This window comes from Myodes glareolus, chromosome 11 (assembly GCF_982192425.1).
Source record: "Myodes glareolus chromosome 11, mMyoGla1.1, whole genome shotgun sequence".
Taxonomy (NCBI): domain Eukaryota; kingdom Metazoa; phylum Chordata; class Mammalia; order Rodentia; family Cricetidae; genus Myodes; species Myodes glareolus.
This window is the reverse complement of record NC_142036.1, coordinates 16,270,114-16,284,500: the sequence shown is the minus strand read 5'-3', so window position 1 is coordinate 16,284,500 and position 14,387 is coordinate 16,270,114. Positions and strand designations below refer to the sequence as shown.

Sequence of the window (14,387 nt, the reverse complement as noted above, 5' to 3'; positions counted from 1 at the left end):
CTATTAATATTCTGTACTTACCTTTTACTTGACACAGCGTCTTAGTCTAGGACATTAACTGATCCTTTACCTCTAAAGTATCAGGAAAAAAGCTTGGTTGCTAAACCAGGCCCAGAGAAAGAAGTTCCTTCTCACCTGGGTGCCAGTGGATACAGCACTCTGATGCTTAGCCTGGGGGCCAAGCTCCATCCTAATCCTCCCAGTATCTGCTGGGGAACTTCACAGTCAGGCTCCTTCTGAGACATAAGGCGCCTACCTTGTCAGTCTTATATCCGTCCTGTTAGCCCTAAGAAATAGATGCTAGGTATCATTGTTATTAGCTATGTCTGTGTGGGTATATAAACTGGAAACCTTGCAGGATGTGTAGAACAGGGAGGAACATCAAAAGAGAAGCATGGAGGAGGAACATCAAAAGAGCATTAAAGAGAGCATGGGGAGAATAAATGGGACATGATAAAAATACTTATGTGAGCAATTTATTTTATTTACCCTCTGACCTTATTAGTCAGGTTTTCACCTGTTATAGCAATTCTTCTGCATCCTGAGAGGTTTAGTGGGACTTAATCACAATAGAAACCTTGATAAGTAGGATATAAGCAACCAGATTTCACAGAACAGTGCTAGTCAGTATGTAAAGTGGTACAACTTGGGGAAACTGGCATTCTGTTTAAAAGTCATGCTGCCAATCCTGAACCACGTGGTAAAAGGAAAGAACCAACTCTTACAAGTTGTCTCTGACTTACCACTTACACACATACACACATGTGAATGTAGGGGCTGGAGAGATAGCTCAGTGTCTAACAGTTTCTTGCTCTTGTGGAAGACCCAACTTCAGTTTCTAGAACCTATGTCAGGAGGCTCACAAACACCTGTAGCTCCAGCCCCAGGGAGGGATCTGATGCCTCTGGTTTCTGCCAGCACTCACACAATCACACACAACCTCTCTCTCTCTCTCTCTCTCTCTCTCTCTCTCTCTCAACTTAAAATACAATAAAAATAAATCTGATAAAAAAAAACTTTAAATTTTTTTAAAATATCTTAAAGTAAAACATCTAACCTGTGTTCTGACAGTTCTATATGAAGAGAATAGGGGCTGGAAAGATGACTTAATGGCTAAAAGCCTGGGTTCAGCTCCCAACACCCACATGGTGACTCACAACCATCTGTCATCTACTTACAGGAGATCCACCTCCCTCTGCCCTCTTCAGGTATTGTACACACATGGCATACTCGCATACATGCAGGCAAAGCACACACATGTAAAAAATAATTTAAAAATCTTCTTTGAAATAAAAGAAAAATAATACAGGTTTCTGCTCCCCTCACTCTCCTTTTGAGACCTGGCCTCATTGTGCAGCCCAGGACAGCTATTCCTATTCCTTCAGTCTCTCAAGGACTGAGACTCCACTGTCAGGCCTAGCTTGCCACAAGAAAACAAAACTTACGCAAGAGTGGCTATAGCAGTTTTGCTCTAGTAGCAAAACATGGAAATGGCCCAAATGTCCACCGGTAGGTAAATCCAGAAGCTAAGTGTGGCATTTGTGTGCAGTGAAGCTTAGCAACAAGGGTGAGTGACTGCTGCCTCAGGCTGCTTCCTGCTGTACTCATGGACCTTGGTTCTGCCTGTCTGAACCCTAGAAGACTGAACTAAGTTCTGGTGGTAGAAGTCAGTTCAGGATCCATCCTTGGCTATATAACAAATTTGAGGGCAGCTTGGGAGACTTGAGAACCTGGCCTAAAGCAGAGGCCATGGGACCTGAGAAAATTCTTAGGGAGACAGAATGTTCTGTATCTTGATAAGGTATGGGTTGTTCTAGTAGATTAATTTGTCAAATCTGGACTTGAACCTGAACTTGAACTTGAATCTTTACATTTGTTGTTTATAGACTTGGAGGTCCGAGGTAGCTGGCCTGGATTCAAATCTACTGTCCCTCTTTGCTTCCTGGGTTGGCTACCTCCTGCCTGTGATCCAGTATAAATTTCCTAATTTCTCCAGTGCAAACCATCTATCTATTGTTTCTGTAGGTTTTAAAGTGAGGTTGTGGACCTGGCTGAGAGCCCTATTACAGTAGATATTAGGCAACTTGCTACATTTTGTTTTGTTTTGTTTTTTCAAGGCAGGGTTTCTCTATGTAGCTTTGGAGCCTGTCCTGGAATTTCTCTGTATACCAGGCTGGCCTTGAACTCACAGAGATCCCCTTGCCTCTGCTTCCCGAGTCCTGGAATTAAAGCATGTACTCGGCTCAACAGCTGCACTTTTTAATTGCTAGACTATTATCAAATATAATTTATGTTTTTTCTTGAGGTGCTATATCAAGTGCTCTGCTGTTAAGCCACACCTTCCAGCCCAGATTCTTTTCTAATTCCTTTCATTCATTCTCTCCTATGGCTAGCAGCTAGTTTAATTAGCAAAGAGAAAATGCAAAAATGAAAGTGAAGAGCCGGGTCTGGTGGCACAAGCCTGTAATCCCAGCACTCAGGAGGCAGAGGCAGATGGATCTTTCTGAGTTCAAGGTCAGCCTGTTCTACAAAGTGAGTACTGGGATAGCCAAGGCTACACAGAGAAACCCTGTCTCAAAATAAATAAATAGATAGATAGATAGATAGATAGATAGATAGATAGATAGATAGATAGATAAAGTGAGGTTCTTTAGGAGATTTAGTCTCCCCCACACACAGTTTCTTCATTCACTTCATTTGCTAACATACAAATGATGACAGCGAGTGTTTTGGTCAGAGCTCATATATGAGAGCTCATCGGTGTCCTAGAGGGGCTGGCCTTAAACTCACAGAGATCCTCCTGCCTCTGCCTCCCAAGTGCTGGGATTAAAGGTATGCACCACCACCACCTGGCTCTCTTGCATTCTTACTGAAATTTGGAAACATAAGGACAAGAGAAAAGTCAAATTTGGCAGATTCTGTTTCACACAAGGTTTTTATCAGGCTTTTTAAAAGATTTTTTTATTTATTATATATACATATTATATATATGTGTGTATACAGTGTTATGCCTGCAAGCATGCCTGCAGGCCAGAAGAGAGCACCAAATCTCATTACAGCTGGTTGTGAGCCACCATGTGGTTGCTGGGAATTGAACTCAGGACCTCTGGAAGAGCAGCCAGTACTCTTAATCTCTGAGCCATCTCTCCAGCCCCCAGGAGATTTGGTCTTAATTCTGGTAAATATGCGTCCCCGTTCCACACATCCAGAATTTACTACAATGGTCCCATGTTGGATGAAGCTAATGGGGGAACTCACATGGAGATGTTTATCCCCAGGCTTGATATCTCAGGGTACTGTGCTTGATGGCATCATGGCTTCCTAGCCAGCAACCTACACAGAATACTCTGAGGCACCTGGCAGCTAAGCCAAGGCTCCGTACCGCATTTGGAAGGACAGCCAGGTGACATACACCAGCATTCAACTGCAGAGGTAGCCTTCTGTCTCCCTCTGAAGTAGTTTATATACCCGGTGAAAGATTAGTCATTTGACAAAATAATTACAGTGTATTGTTTCTCTGCAGGAACTGTAAGACTGACCAGTTTGGCATGTGGAAATCAGCATATCTGGGCCTGTGACTCCAAGGGTGGAGTTTACTTCCGTGTTGGAACTCAACCTCTGAATCCCAGTCTGATGCTTCCGGCCTGGATCATGATTGAGCCACCTGTCCAGGTAAGCAAAGCCAGCTGGACAGAACTTTTATTAAGAGGGAAGCTGTTAGGGTGCCTCCCAGGCACATGGAGAGGCATGCCCGTAAGTGCTATGGTCGCTTGACATTCCAAGCTTGGAATTTGGTATTGTTACGTTTATAGTTAAACAGGTTATTCAAGATTATTTGAACCAGCACAAGTTTTTTTTTCCCTTTTAAAATAAGTATATTTGACTTCTCACCAAATGAAAATTACCCTTTTAAAATAAATTAAACTCTGTTCAGAGATACAAAGAAGAAAGTAAAATTTACATAGGGTGTTGCCATGGAAATATCTGTTCTCAGTGGGCTTTGTTGTTTTCTCTAACAATAGTGGAGACTGAACCTAGGCTCACAAATGCCGAGCACTCTACCCTGAGCTGCAGCCCTGGAGCCCTGGTCCTGTTATTAGTGTTCAGTGAGTGCCTTAGAAGTTTTGTTTCCTCGATTAGTAGAGCGTTTGCCTAGCATGTATGGGGATTTAGTTCCAGCACTGCCTTTCCCAAACCTGTGGAATTGCAGTTTATAGTGTGTTCTCACATGGTTTTTGTTAGTTGCTCCCAAAGACCTAAATAGGCTTGGTTTATGTACTAGATATGTTTCTCTTAAACTATGTAAGGAGAGATAGCTCAGCGGTTAAGAGCACTGAGTATTCTGCTAGATGACAGGGCCTCAACGTTCAGCATCCACATGGTGACTCATTAACCATCCCTGACTCCAGTTTAAGGTGATCCAACATCCTCTTCTGGCCTTGTTGGGCATCAGGCACACATGTGGTACATAGACGTACATACAGACAAAACACTTTATACACATAAAAACAAACAAACATAGGCCAGGCAGTGGTAGCCCACACCTTTAATCCCAGCACTCAGGAGGCAGAGGCAGGTGGATATCTCGAGGCCAGCCTGGTCTACAGAGTGAGTTCCAGGACAGCCAGGGATACACAGAGAAAAACAAAACAAACATACAGAAAAAAAAAAACTTTATGTGAGGGGCCATAACATCTCCAGAGTTATTTTCTCAGACTTCTGTGAGTTTACAGGGACTTCCTGTTTCTGCTTCCCATCTCTCCATGGAGAACTAGTATTATGGATGCATATGACCACCTCTGACTATGTGGGCTCTGAGGTCCAGAAAGTTGGTTAACTTCATCACTTTTTCAGAATACCCTCTTTGGCTTTATTGATATTCTATGTTGTTTTCCTATGCTTTATGTATTTCTATTCTAACTTTTCTCATTTCTTCCTTTCATTCTGTGTACAGTGCTTTGCTTCATATTGATGCCCCACTGATAGCTCTGAACTATATTTGTTACAGTTATGCATTTTTGAGGCCCCGTGATCACAGTGTGCTGTGTGCAGGCTTTGGCACATAGAGGGTCATAATAAGTAAAGAGCTAGACTACAAGTTATGGTGGCGAAGACCCTGTCCTCAGCCTCCGCCACAGGGACCTCTCTGCCTGCTGGACACGGGGGAACTGGACAGCGTGAGCAATAGCGTTGCCATGAGGACGGTGTCAACACACACAGACTTCTGCTTCTGTCTCCATCTAGTCTCCACAGTAACCTCAAGAAAGCAAAACTAAAATGGAGACGAGAGCTTTAATATGAGTGGCTGAGGTCTCCACTGTAGTGACGGACAGCTTGACCCAGGAGAACACCCAAATAGAACAAAGTCACCTGGAAGAACTTTAAAACTGCTCTGAGGAAAGCAGACAGTTAAATGGCTGTTATATATGCATCCTTCAGTAGCTCTGCTGAGCTGAGCTGTAGTTTCTCATTTTGTACACTCTCCTGTGTTGTAGAAGGAATTCACGATGCCCGGGAATTTGGAACTACAAATGCTCTCTCATTTGTTCCTAGGGGAAGCTTTGTGTGTGTGTCACCCTTAACACTGCCCTTTTCCAGGAAGTGTCCTTTCCTTAATCCTGCTTTTGCCCCAAGAAGCAGAAGCCAGAGGGGTTCCATCTTTATAAGGAAATGATTTTGCTTAGAATAGTTTAGCAGCCTGCCCAGCATCACAACCCTGCTATATGAGGCAGACTCTAGTGGGACCCAGTCTTGCTCTTGCTAACTGCCCCTGCAAGGCTTCTGGTGGACCTTACACCCTAGGACTATGTCATTTCTAAGGTTAGAGGCAACAGTGAGATATTACAGATGGTCTCCTTGTACCAGCCTAAATGCTTTAAGCACGTGTCCTCCTTCGTGGCAACCCAAAAAAGCAGTTATTTCTGTCTCTTTCTTCCATTCCCCCCCCCCCCACTAACCCCCTTCCGCTCTGCACCTGACAGGGCGGGGCCTGGGACCCCCAAGCACCCGAGGGTTCCCACCCTCCACCCCCCACCGCACTGGCCTGCCCACTTACCTGCCGGCCTTGGGAGGTGCTCAGGGCCCGTACCCTCCCACAACCGCGGGCTCCCACACCCAGTGGGGGTGGCACCCCCAAGCCCTGCACCTCAGCCTCAGCCCACCCCCTGCCCAGGAACCCTGTCCTGCCAGAGGGACAGGCAGCTGCCCCCTTTCTCCTTTTTGTTTGGTTCTTTGGTTGGTTGTTTTTTTTTTAAGACAGGGTCTATATCATTTAGACTAATCTCAGATTTACTATGTAGCCAAAGATATGTTTGATTCCTGGTCCTCCAGCTTCTGTATCCTGAGTGGTAAGATTATAGGTTTGCTCCACCAGGTTGACCTTGAACTTGGTGTGCTCTTCCTGCACCTGCCTTCCCAGGTGCTGAGATTACAGGGGACCAAGAAGGCACTCCAGTTCAGAGTGATTCAGAAGTTAGTTGCCTGAGGCCTTATCTCTAGTAGGTGCCCTAGGCCTTTGGCCCAAGATGGAGTCACCTAAAACACCAAGATTTATGATCCATGTGGGACCCAGCCCTGTTGGGAAAATGGAAACTGAACATTCTCCAGTTCCCAGAAGTTTGCTGACTGCTTGTCTCAGCAGAACACTGTTCTAATGGCCAGAGCCCCCCCAACACACACACACACACACTTGGCTTATTGCAGCCCCCCCCCCTTTTTTTTTATTAGGTGTACTGTGTTCTGCCTCCATATATGCCTGCAGGCCAGAAGAGGACACCAGATCTCATTATAGATGGCTGTGAGCCAACATGCGGTTGCTGGGAATTGAACTCAGGACCTCTAGAAAAGCAGTCAGTGCTCTTAACCATTGAGCCATCTCTCCAGGCCCTGCAGTCTCCTTTGCCTGCAGCAGTTCCTTCTTCCTTAATGCTCTCCCACTAAACTCTCACCCAACTGAAAACACCCTGTAAAACCCAAAGTCCTCCTGGGGACAGCCCAGCAGTTCATACCCTGAGTAAAGCCTCAGTGAGTTCTGGTTCTCTCTTTAAGCCATGCAAGTGTCAGAGCCAGAGTGCAGACTTGGGTGTCTGACACCGGATTTGGTTCCTTCCTATGGCTCTAGGGTCCTAGACCTATGCTGGAACACTGACTGCAGGCACTGTGAGGGTGGCCATGATGCTCCCCTTGAGCTCATTGACATCACTCACAGACTATAAATGACCTGTGTGCCCGTGGTGGCCTCTGCACCTCTACTCAGGCTTTGTGTCTGGTGAAGGACATCTCAGAGCTGAGCAGAGGTAGAGCCACAGAGGGTGCACCAGGCACATGAAATAGCAACAAAGCCTCTCCAGTTAGCAGCAGCTCCTCTATTTTTGTTTCCTGGTCTTTGGTAAAACCTCCCTCTTATAGTGGTTTTGGGGTGAAGTTTCTACAAAGTACTCAAAACAAATGAGTCAGTTTTCAGACTTGCTAGTGTTTGGGAGGCCTTGGAGGAAATATTTTTAGTTGTTTTAGTTGCTTTAGTTGTGGAAGTTTGCAGGGTTTTCTGTCCATATTCAGGGTGCCTCTAAAGCCAGCACAAGTGATGGTGTGTTCTTCATAGCACTACGGGCTCTGTGGGCTAAATAAAAGAGGAATCCTCAGTGCTAGAGAGATGGCTCAGTGGTTAAGAGCACTGAATGCTCTTCCGGAGGTCCTCAGTTCAATTCCCAGCAACCACATGGTGACTCACAATCTTCTTCTGGCATAAAGCCGTACATGCAGATAGAGCACTTATATACATCAAATAGAAAGGAAGGAAGGAAGGAAGGAAGGAAGGAAGGAAGGAAGGAAGGAAGGAAGGAAGGAAGGAAGTCAGAAAGTCCTCAGGTACTTACATCCCACTTGAGGCTGCGTCTTCTTCCAGGAGAACCCTCCTTAGCATTCATTGGGTCACTCTGAGCAGGTGCTGCTTCTTCCTGATTCATCTCCATTGCTCAGCTGCTGAGCCATCTGCCCCCAGTTGTCTCCGCTACATAGTGTCGTTATTGGACACCCAGTGTTACTTACTCTGCCTAGAGTGTGAAGACGTGGCCTGGCAGAGTGAATTGTATAACACCACGGTCATAGAGCTGGCAAGTAGCCAGGCTAACATGTAAAATGTTATTTAAATTCCACTGTTGTTACTATGTTGTGGTTCTCTGAAGTTTCATTGTGCTGTGCTGGTCTGTGAACATGAGGTCTTCCCATCTTCCAATTCTTTCCTTAGTGTTGTAATGTTTCCATTGCAGAGGCCTCTTACCTCCTTGGGTAGTTTAGTTCGTTTCAGTTTTTATATCCTCTATTGTTGCTTTTTACACTTTACATACACTTTGTGTATGTGGTATATGCATTTGTGTGTAATTTGGGTGCAATTGCCCGTACACGCACACGTGGGAACCAGAGCTCGGCATCTTGTGCCCCTCCATAGCCTTCTGCTTTTGAGACAATATCTCTCACAGGAGCCAACACATAAGCTAGACTGACTAAGCAGTGAGCCCTCAGGGTCAATCTGCTTCTCTACTGTACCCTAGCACTGGGTTAGAGATACATGCTGCTGTGCCCAGCTTTCCCCTGGGGCGGGGGATCTGAGCTCACATCTTTATGCTTGTGGAAAGTGCCTCACCAACTGAACCAGCGACCGGTTCCCCCTGATTTTTTTAAAAGAAGGTGTTCTCTCTCTGACATGAAAGTTTGCCTGCCTGTGTATATGTGCATTACATTTATGCAGTACCACCATATGGGTGCTGGGAACTGAACCCAGGTCCAGTGTAAAAGTAGAGTAGGGATTAAAGGTGGTGGCTCACACCTTTAATTCCATCACTCAGGAGAAAGGCAGGTGGATTTCCATGAGTTCAAGGCCAGCCTGGTCTACCAAGTAAGTTCCAGGACAGGTTCTAAAGCTACACAGAGAAACCCTGTCTCAGGGCAGGGTTGGGGGTGGGGGAGTAGAAAGAGCTCTTAACTGCCAAATCATCTCTCTAGCTCCTTTTATAGAGTTTGAAGACAAGGCTTCATGTACCCAGGCTGGTCTCAAATATAGGCCCTGGTGACCTAGAAGTACTGATCCACTTGCCTCTACCTCTCAAAAGCATGGATTACAGGTGTAATCCATGCCCAGCTTCTGTGATTTCTTTCTTAGCAAATTTGTTATTGGTTTATAGAAAAGCTTGTAAGTTTTAAAAGAGTTTTTTATGTGTATGAACACCTTCATGAATTCATATTCTCCACGCATGTTCAAGTGCCTGCAGAGACCAGGAAGCCCCAGGTCCTCTGGAACTGGAGTTACAGCTGTATGAGCTCCCATGTGGGTGCTGGAAGCTAAACCGAGGTCTGCTAGCTTTCAGTGCTGTTAATGCCTGAGCCATTTCTCCAGTTCCGTAAAACAAGTTCCTAATTTTTGTGTTGATTTTGTATCCCAATACTTTGCTGAAAGTGTTTATTGGTTCTCATTTTTGTGTGTGTGTGTGCAGCTTTCATGATCATTTAATACAGAATCATACCATTTGGAAATTGGGGATAATTCAGCTTCTTCCTTTTCTATATATCCATTTTATTTCTTTATCTTGCTTTATTTCAGTCTGACTGAAATTCAAGCACTATATTGAACAAGAGTGAAGAATCCACATCCTTGTCTTGTCTATAATTTTAGAAGAAATGCTCTCAGTTTTTATCTGTTTATATAATGTTGGCAATAGATTTGTTAGATAGAGCTTTTATTATGTTGAGGTATGTTCCTTCTGTTCCTGCTTTCTTTGGAGCTTTTATTATGAAGTGATATTTAATTTGTCTACATCTTCAGAGATGTGATTTTTGTCTTATCTGTATACTGTAATTTATTGGCTTGCATATGTTGAACCACTCCTGCATCCTTGGATTGAAACCCACTTGATGGGGATATATGGTGTTTTTATGAGTTGCTGAATTCATTTTGTAAGCATTTTATTGAGAACTTTTACATCTGTGTTCATCAGGGAAGTTGGTGTGTAGTTTCTCATTTTATTTTGTCCTTATCTGGTTTTGGTAGGAGTAGACTGGCTAGTTCCACAGAATGTATTTGGTAGTATTCTGATCCTCTCTGTCTATGGGGTGCTTTCAGGTGCTTGCTGTTTGTTCTTTTTTAGAGGTCTGTTAGAAGGAAACCACGAAGCCATCTACTGTGGGCTTTTCTGTTTGGAGGGGCGATTGCTGCTTCTGTCTCATTTCTTGCCAAGGCATTTGCTTGCTTTATCTTCTTGAATTGGTTTTGTATGTCATATATGTCAGCCATCCTCCTAGCCCCCAAAGGCTGTTTTGTGAAGAATCTTCTCCCTACATGGCTCCTGGATGGTTTAGATGTCCCCAGCTTGCCTGTTTGTGTGTGTTCTCATTCTTTAATAGTCTTCTCCTTTCTGTAAGTAAGGGTGTAGTCAAATCACCAAAACCCTGGGAGTATAAAGAATGGTTTATTGGGGACCAAACTGCCAAGATCTTGCAGAGGAGAAAAAAATGCTGGGAAAGCAGGTTTTATGTGACAGTCAGCAGAGTGGGGCCTTTGTTCTAATACAGGCTGTTTCAATTGACTAATGCCCTTGTCAAAGTGAGCTTAGGGCAGTTTGAGAAGGGTCCCTCAGAATACAGGCCATTGCTGATGGGTTAAAAGAGGCTCCCTCCTAATAATCAGAAACCCTCTTAAGGTTTCCGTTTATGCAATAACAATCCTTCTGTTTAGGACAAAGTTCCACTGGGGGAGGGGGCTGGCTTGTTCTAACACTCTCTCCCTTCCTTATTTTTGTTGTTTGCTCATCGGTAGTGTTGGGGATGATTTGATAGTGCTATGAACTCACCTACTAGTTGGATCTAGCTTTGTGTTTTCATAGCAGACATTTTCTTTAAATGTTACAAATTCTTGATTTTAAGAATGAGGCAGGAAGGGCTGAAAGAAGCTTTGCCAGGTTAGAATGAAGCTCTGTGTGAAACGCTGGCCTGGCGTGCAGGAGGCCTAAGTTCTGTCTGCAGCGTCCAGCGCAGGCCAGGATGTAGATCAGTGATAGAGCACATGCCTAGCATGAGTGAGGGCCTGAGTTTGAGCCCCAGTACCGTATAAACCACGTGCATAGAGGCACATGCCTCTAATCTTAGCAAGGTAGAGGCAGGAGAATCAGGAATCAAGGCCAGCCTGAGTTATATACTTTTTGGTAAAAAAAAAAAAAATTTTAGCTGGATGATCTTAGTCCCAGCACTTGGGAGGTAGAGACAGGCAGATCTCAATTTGAGACCAGACTGGTCTACAGAGTGATTTCCAGGACAGCCAGAGCTATACTACATAGAGAGAATTTGTCTTTAAAAACCTAAATAAAAGATAGATAGATAGATAGATAGATAGATAGATAGATAGATAGATAGATCGATCGATCGATCGATCGATGGATGATGCTGTCATTTCCAGGGACACACCCCCCCCCCAGCTAGCCACAAGTTGTTTATGTGAGGGCCCCTTTAGCAGCCCAGTAACGAGCTATAAGGAGCACAGGGGCAGTGCAGCATGCTGACTATCTCAGCCACAGCAGTGAGCAGATAGTGGTCCAGTTGGTTTTACCTACCGGCTCAGGAAAGACAGGATGTCGGAGTTGCCCAAGAAACCTATTTCTAAGCGTGTTTCTGCAGCATATCCCCTGTAACTAGCAAATGGTGCTCTTTGCTGGGTTCTGAGACATGCTGTAGTCCAGATGGGAAGTCCACTGGCATTAGCATCTAGGTTTCAAGCTTTTCTGAAAAGAAGGGAAGAGACCAGAAGCAGAAGAGGGTTTGCTAGAGAAAGCAAGGGACTAAGGAACAAATAAATGTAGGTGTCACCACCATGGAGCCTGTAGGTGAACCCATACACCTCAGTGTCCTAAGGCTTAATTAAGCCTGCGGACATCAGAGTACACAGTAGAGACCCTGAGTCCTCTGGGAAAAGGAAAGTATAGGGCTGTGTCACCTTTCAAATGGATTAAAGGTTAAAAGAGAGAAAGTTGAGGAGAAAGAAAAGGAAGTCTTTAAGGTGCCGCTGGCCTCAGGCCGTTCTGCTTGGGTAATGTCTCCTCTGCTGGGCTCAGGAACAAGTGAGGGTATGCAGGCGTGCACATGCCCATTATGTTCCCGGTTGTAGGTAGGCGTATTGAGATAAAGGCTCAGCTTGGCAGGTTGGAGGACTCTGGGCTAAGCCCAGTCACTGCAGCTCCAGACACTAGTGTTGTAGCTCTCCTTACCCAGAATATAAAGGAGCTGGGCTTGACTGACCTCGTGGGTCACTTTGGAGCCAAGATGGAATCTTGAGCTCTGGGAAACAGAAAAGCCAGTTTGTGTTAGGAGGCGTCTGTTTGCTCCACAGCTGAAGTTAATTATACTGTCCATTGGTTATTGTTTGGGTTTCCCCAGGCTTCGCGCCTCTGCTCTGCTCATTTTGTTAACATTTCTCAAGCAGCAAAATCTTAGACACAGGAGCTGTTTGAGGAGGAAATACAAAGCATGACTTGCCTTCCCTAGGAACCTGTCAGTGCAGGGGGAGAGTGAGTGCACAGAGGGAGCTAGGGAGCTGGCGGAGGACTGCTGTGACCTGTGGTGATTGTGGAGGCCCTGGAACCATCCTGATGGCTCTCAGGACAGCGGGCTCCAGCTCTTTGGACTCAGTATGCACCAGGGCCATGAAGCACTGGAGCAAACCGCACAGCCTGTCCAGCAGGGCCTGTTGTCTGTGACAGCAGGTAGAAAAGGACTCTAGTGGTAACTGCCAGTGAGTAGGCTGGGACACATACAGATTGTGCCTTTCCACTGACGGGTGTGGCTGCGCCTCCTGTCACAGCAGCCTCTTTTCTAGAAGAATCAGTAAAGTCTTACTGTTGTATGGTGGCTGATCAGGCAGAGTCCTTTCCATGGGTGTGTGCCAAGCCCAGTGTACTAATTCATACATGCTGGGCATGGTGGTAGACAAAGTGCTGCACCTTGAAATCCCAGCACTCAGGGCAGATTATGATTTAAAGGCCAACTTAGCGTGGCATGACCTTATCTCAAAAGAGCTTAGGTAGGGCTGGGGATATAGTTCAGTGATAGAATTAAGCATATTGCTCAGAGGAGACTCCCTAAGGTGTATTATTTGGGCACAACCAGCACTGCAAAGCTGGGCATGAGCAGCAGGCCCAGGCACTGAGCTCCTGTGGTGGTCCATGGGCATTCAACTGCAGATCTAGAATAGGCAGACCCTCTGTGGCATATGTACCCTTTGACCCTGCTGGCCTAGAAGGTGACTTTTAAAATAACTCTGGTTTCTTCTGCTGCTGTTTTATGTTCCCTGTGACACTGCAGGGTCATGCAGAGCCCTGCGGCATCCTGCTACAGCCCTATACTCTACAGCCTTGACTCTGGCAACCCTTCTTTACCTACCATCCATATAACACAGATGCCTACATCTACCTTCTCTTCCTACCCCACCACCCTCACATTCCTTCTGTACTTGGTGCTCTGCTCATCCAATCAGATGAACCTGATGATGGGTAGAAAGCCACCACTGAGAATGGCCAGTGGGTGAGAAGTTGGCAGGTTATGAGTGCTTCAGTAGACATTCGGGGATGGGTAGCTCTCCACAGAGGGAGAGAGAGTCTGGCAGCTCGAGCCAGCAGGGGTGTGATGTCAGCATCATGACAGGAGCTAAGTGGAATGTGGCTTGAAGCATGCATCATAACTACATTCATGACATCCTGGGAAGCACGATGCAGAGCAGAGACCACATGTCGGAGAATAACTGGCCAGAACTCAGGAAACTAGAGCCCTGAGAGGGCTTACAGCAGGGATAACTCAGTCCAAGAAGGGAAGCGTCGGCACAGGGATCAGCCAGTCCTTCAAGGCTTTGGTTATTCACCTGGACTCTAGGTCACTCTGCTCTCCAAAACATTGGGGCTTTGTTACTCTGCAGAGTGGCCTGCTCCGGCAAAGCAAACAGCATTGCAGGGATTTGCTCTTGCCTGGGAAAAGCTGACAACATACCATGGCATGTTGGCCTATGCAAAGGAGCAGTGCAGCCAGCCTGGAGCCTACCTAAGAGCCAGCTCCTGTCAGCATTCTCTCCTCTGTCTCCCATACTACAGGAAATGTCACCTGCAGACAGGTGACAGACAGGAGGACTCAGAGTTAAGGGAGAGTCTCCAGGTAGATGTCAGGGCCCAGGTGAGCTGCCCATGTGCTTAGTGAACGTTAGGATGACCAGGGGCAGGTTGTACCCAAGCGGGCTGCAGTGCCTTTTCTGCTGCATGAGCTGGGGTCGTCCCAGCTCGGCTTCTCTGTCCTGTGTGCTGCGTGCAGTTCCACCTTCCATTTCTCCTCATGTCAGTCGCTCCTTATCCATACACTCTGCC

At 45.8% G+C, this 14,387-nt stretch overlaps 1 protein-coding gene across 5 annotated transcripts in view; it reads left to right on the top strand.

Moving 5' to 3' along the window:
* Tecpr2 (tectonin beta-propeller repeat containing 2) overlaps positions 1-14,387 on the top strand; it is a 105,231-nt gene that overhangs the window by 86,276 nt on the left and 4,568 nt on the right. For all 5 annotated transcript variants that reach the window (XM_048431335.3, XM_085697963.2, XM_048431331.3 and 2 more), the window contains one exon: positions 3,524-3,672. In XM_048431335.3, coding sequence (XP_048287292.3) covers positions 3,524-3,672 — 149 coding nt within the window. The remainder of the gene's footprint in view (positions 1-3,523; positions 3,673-14,387) is intronic.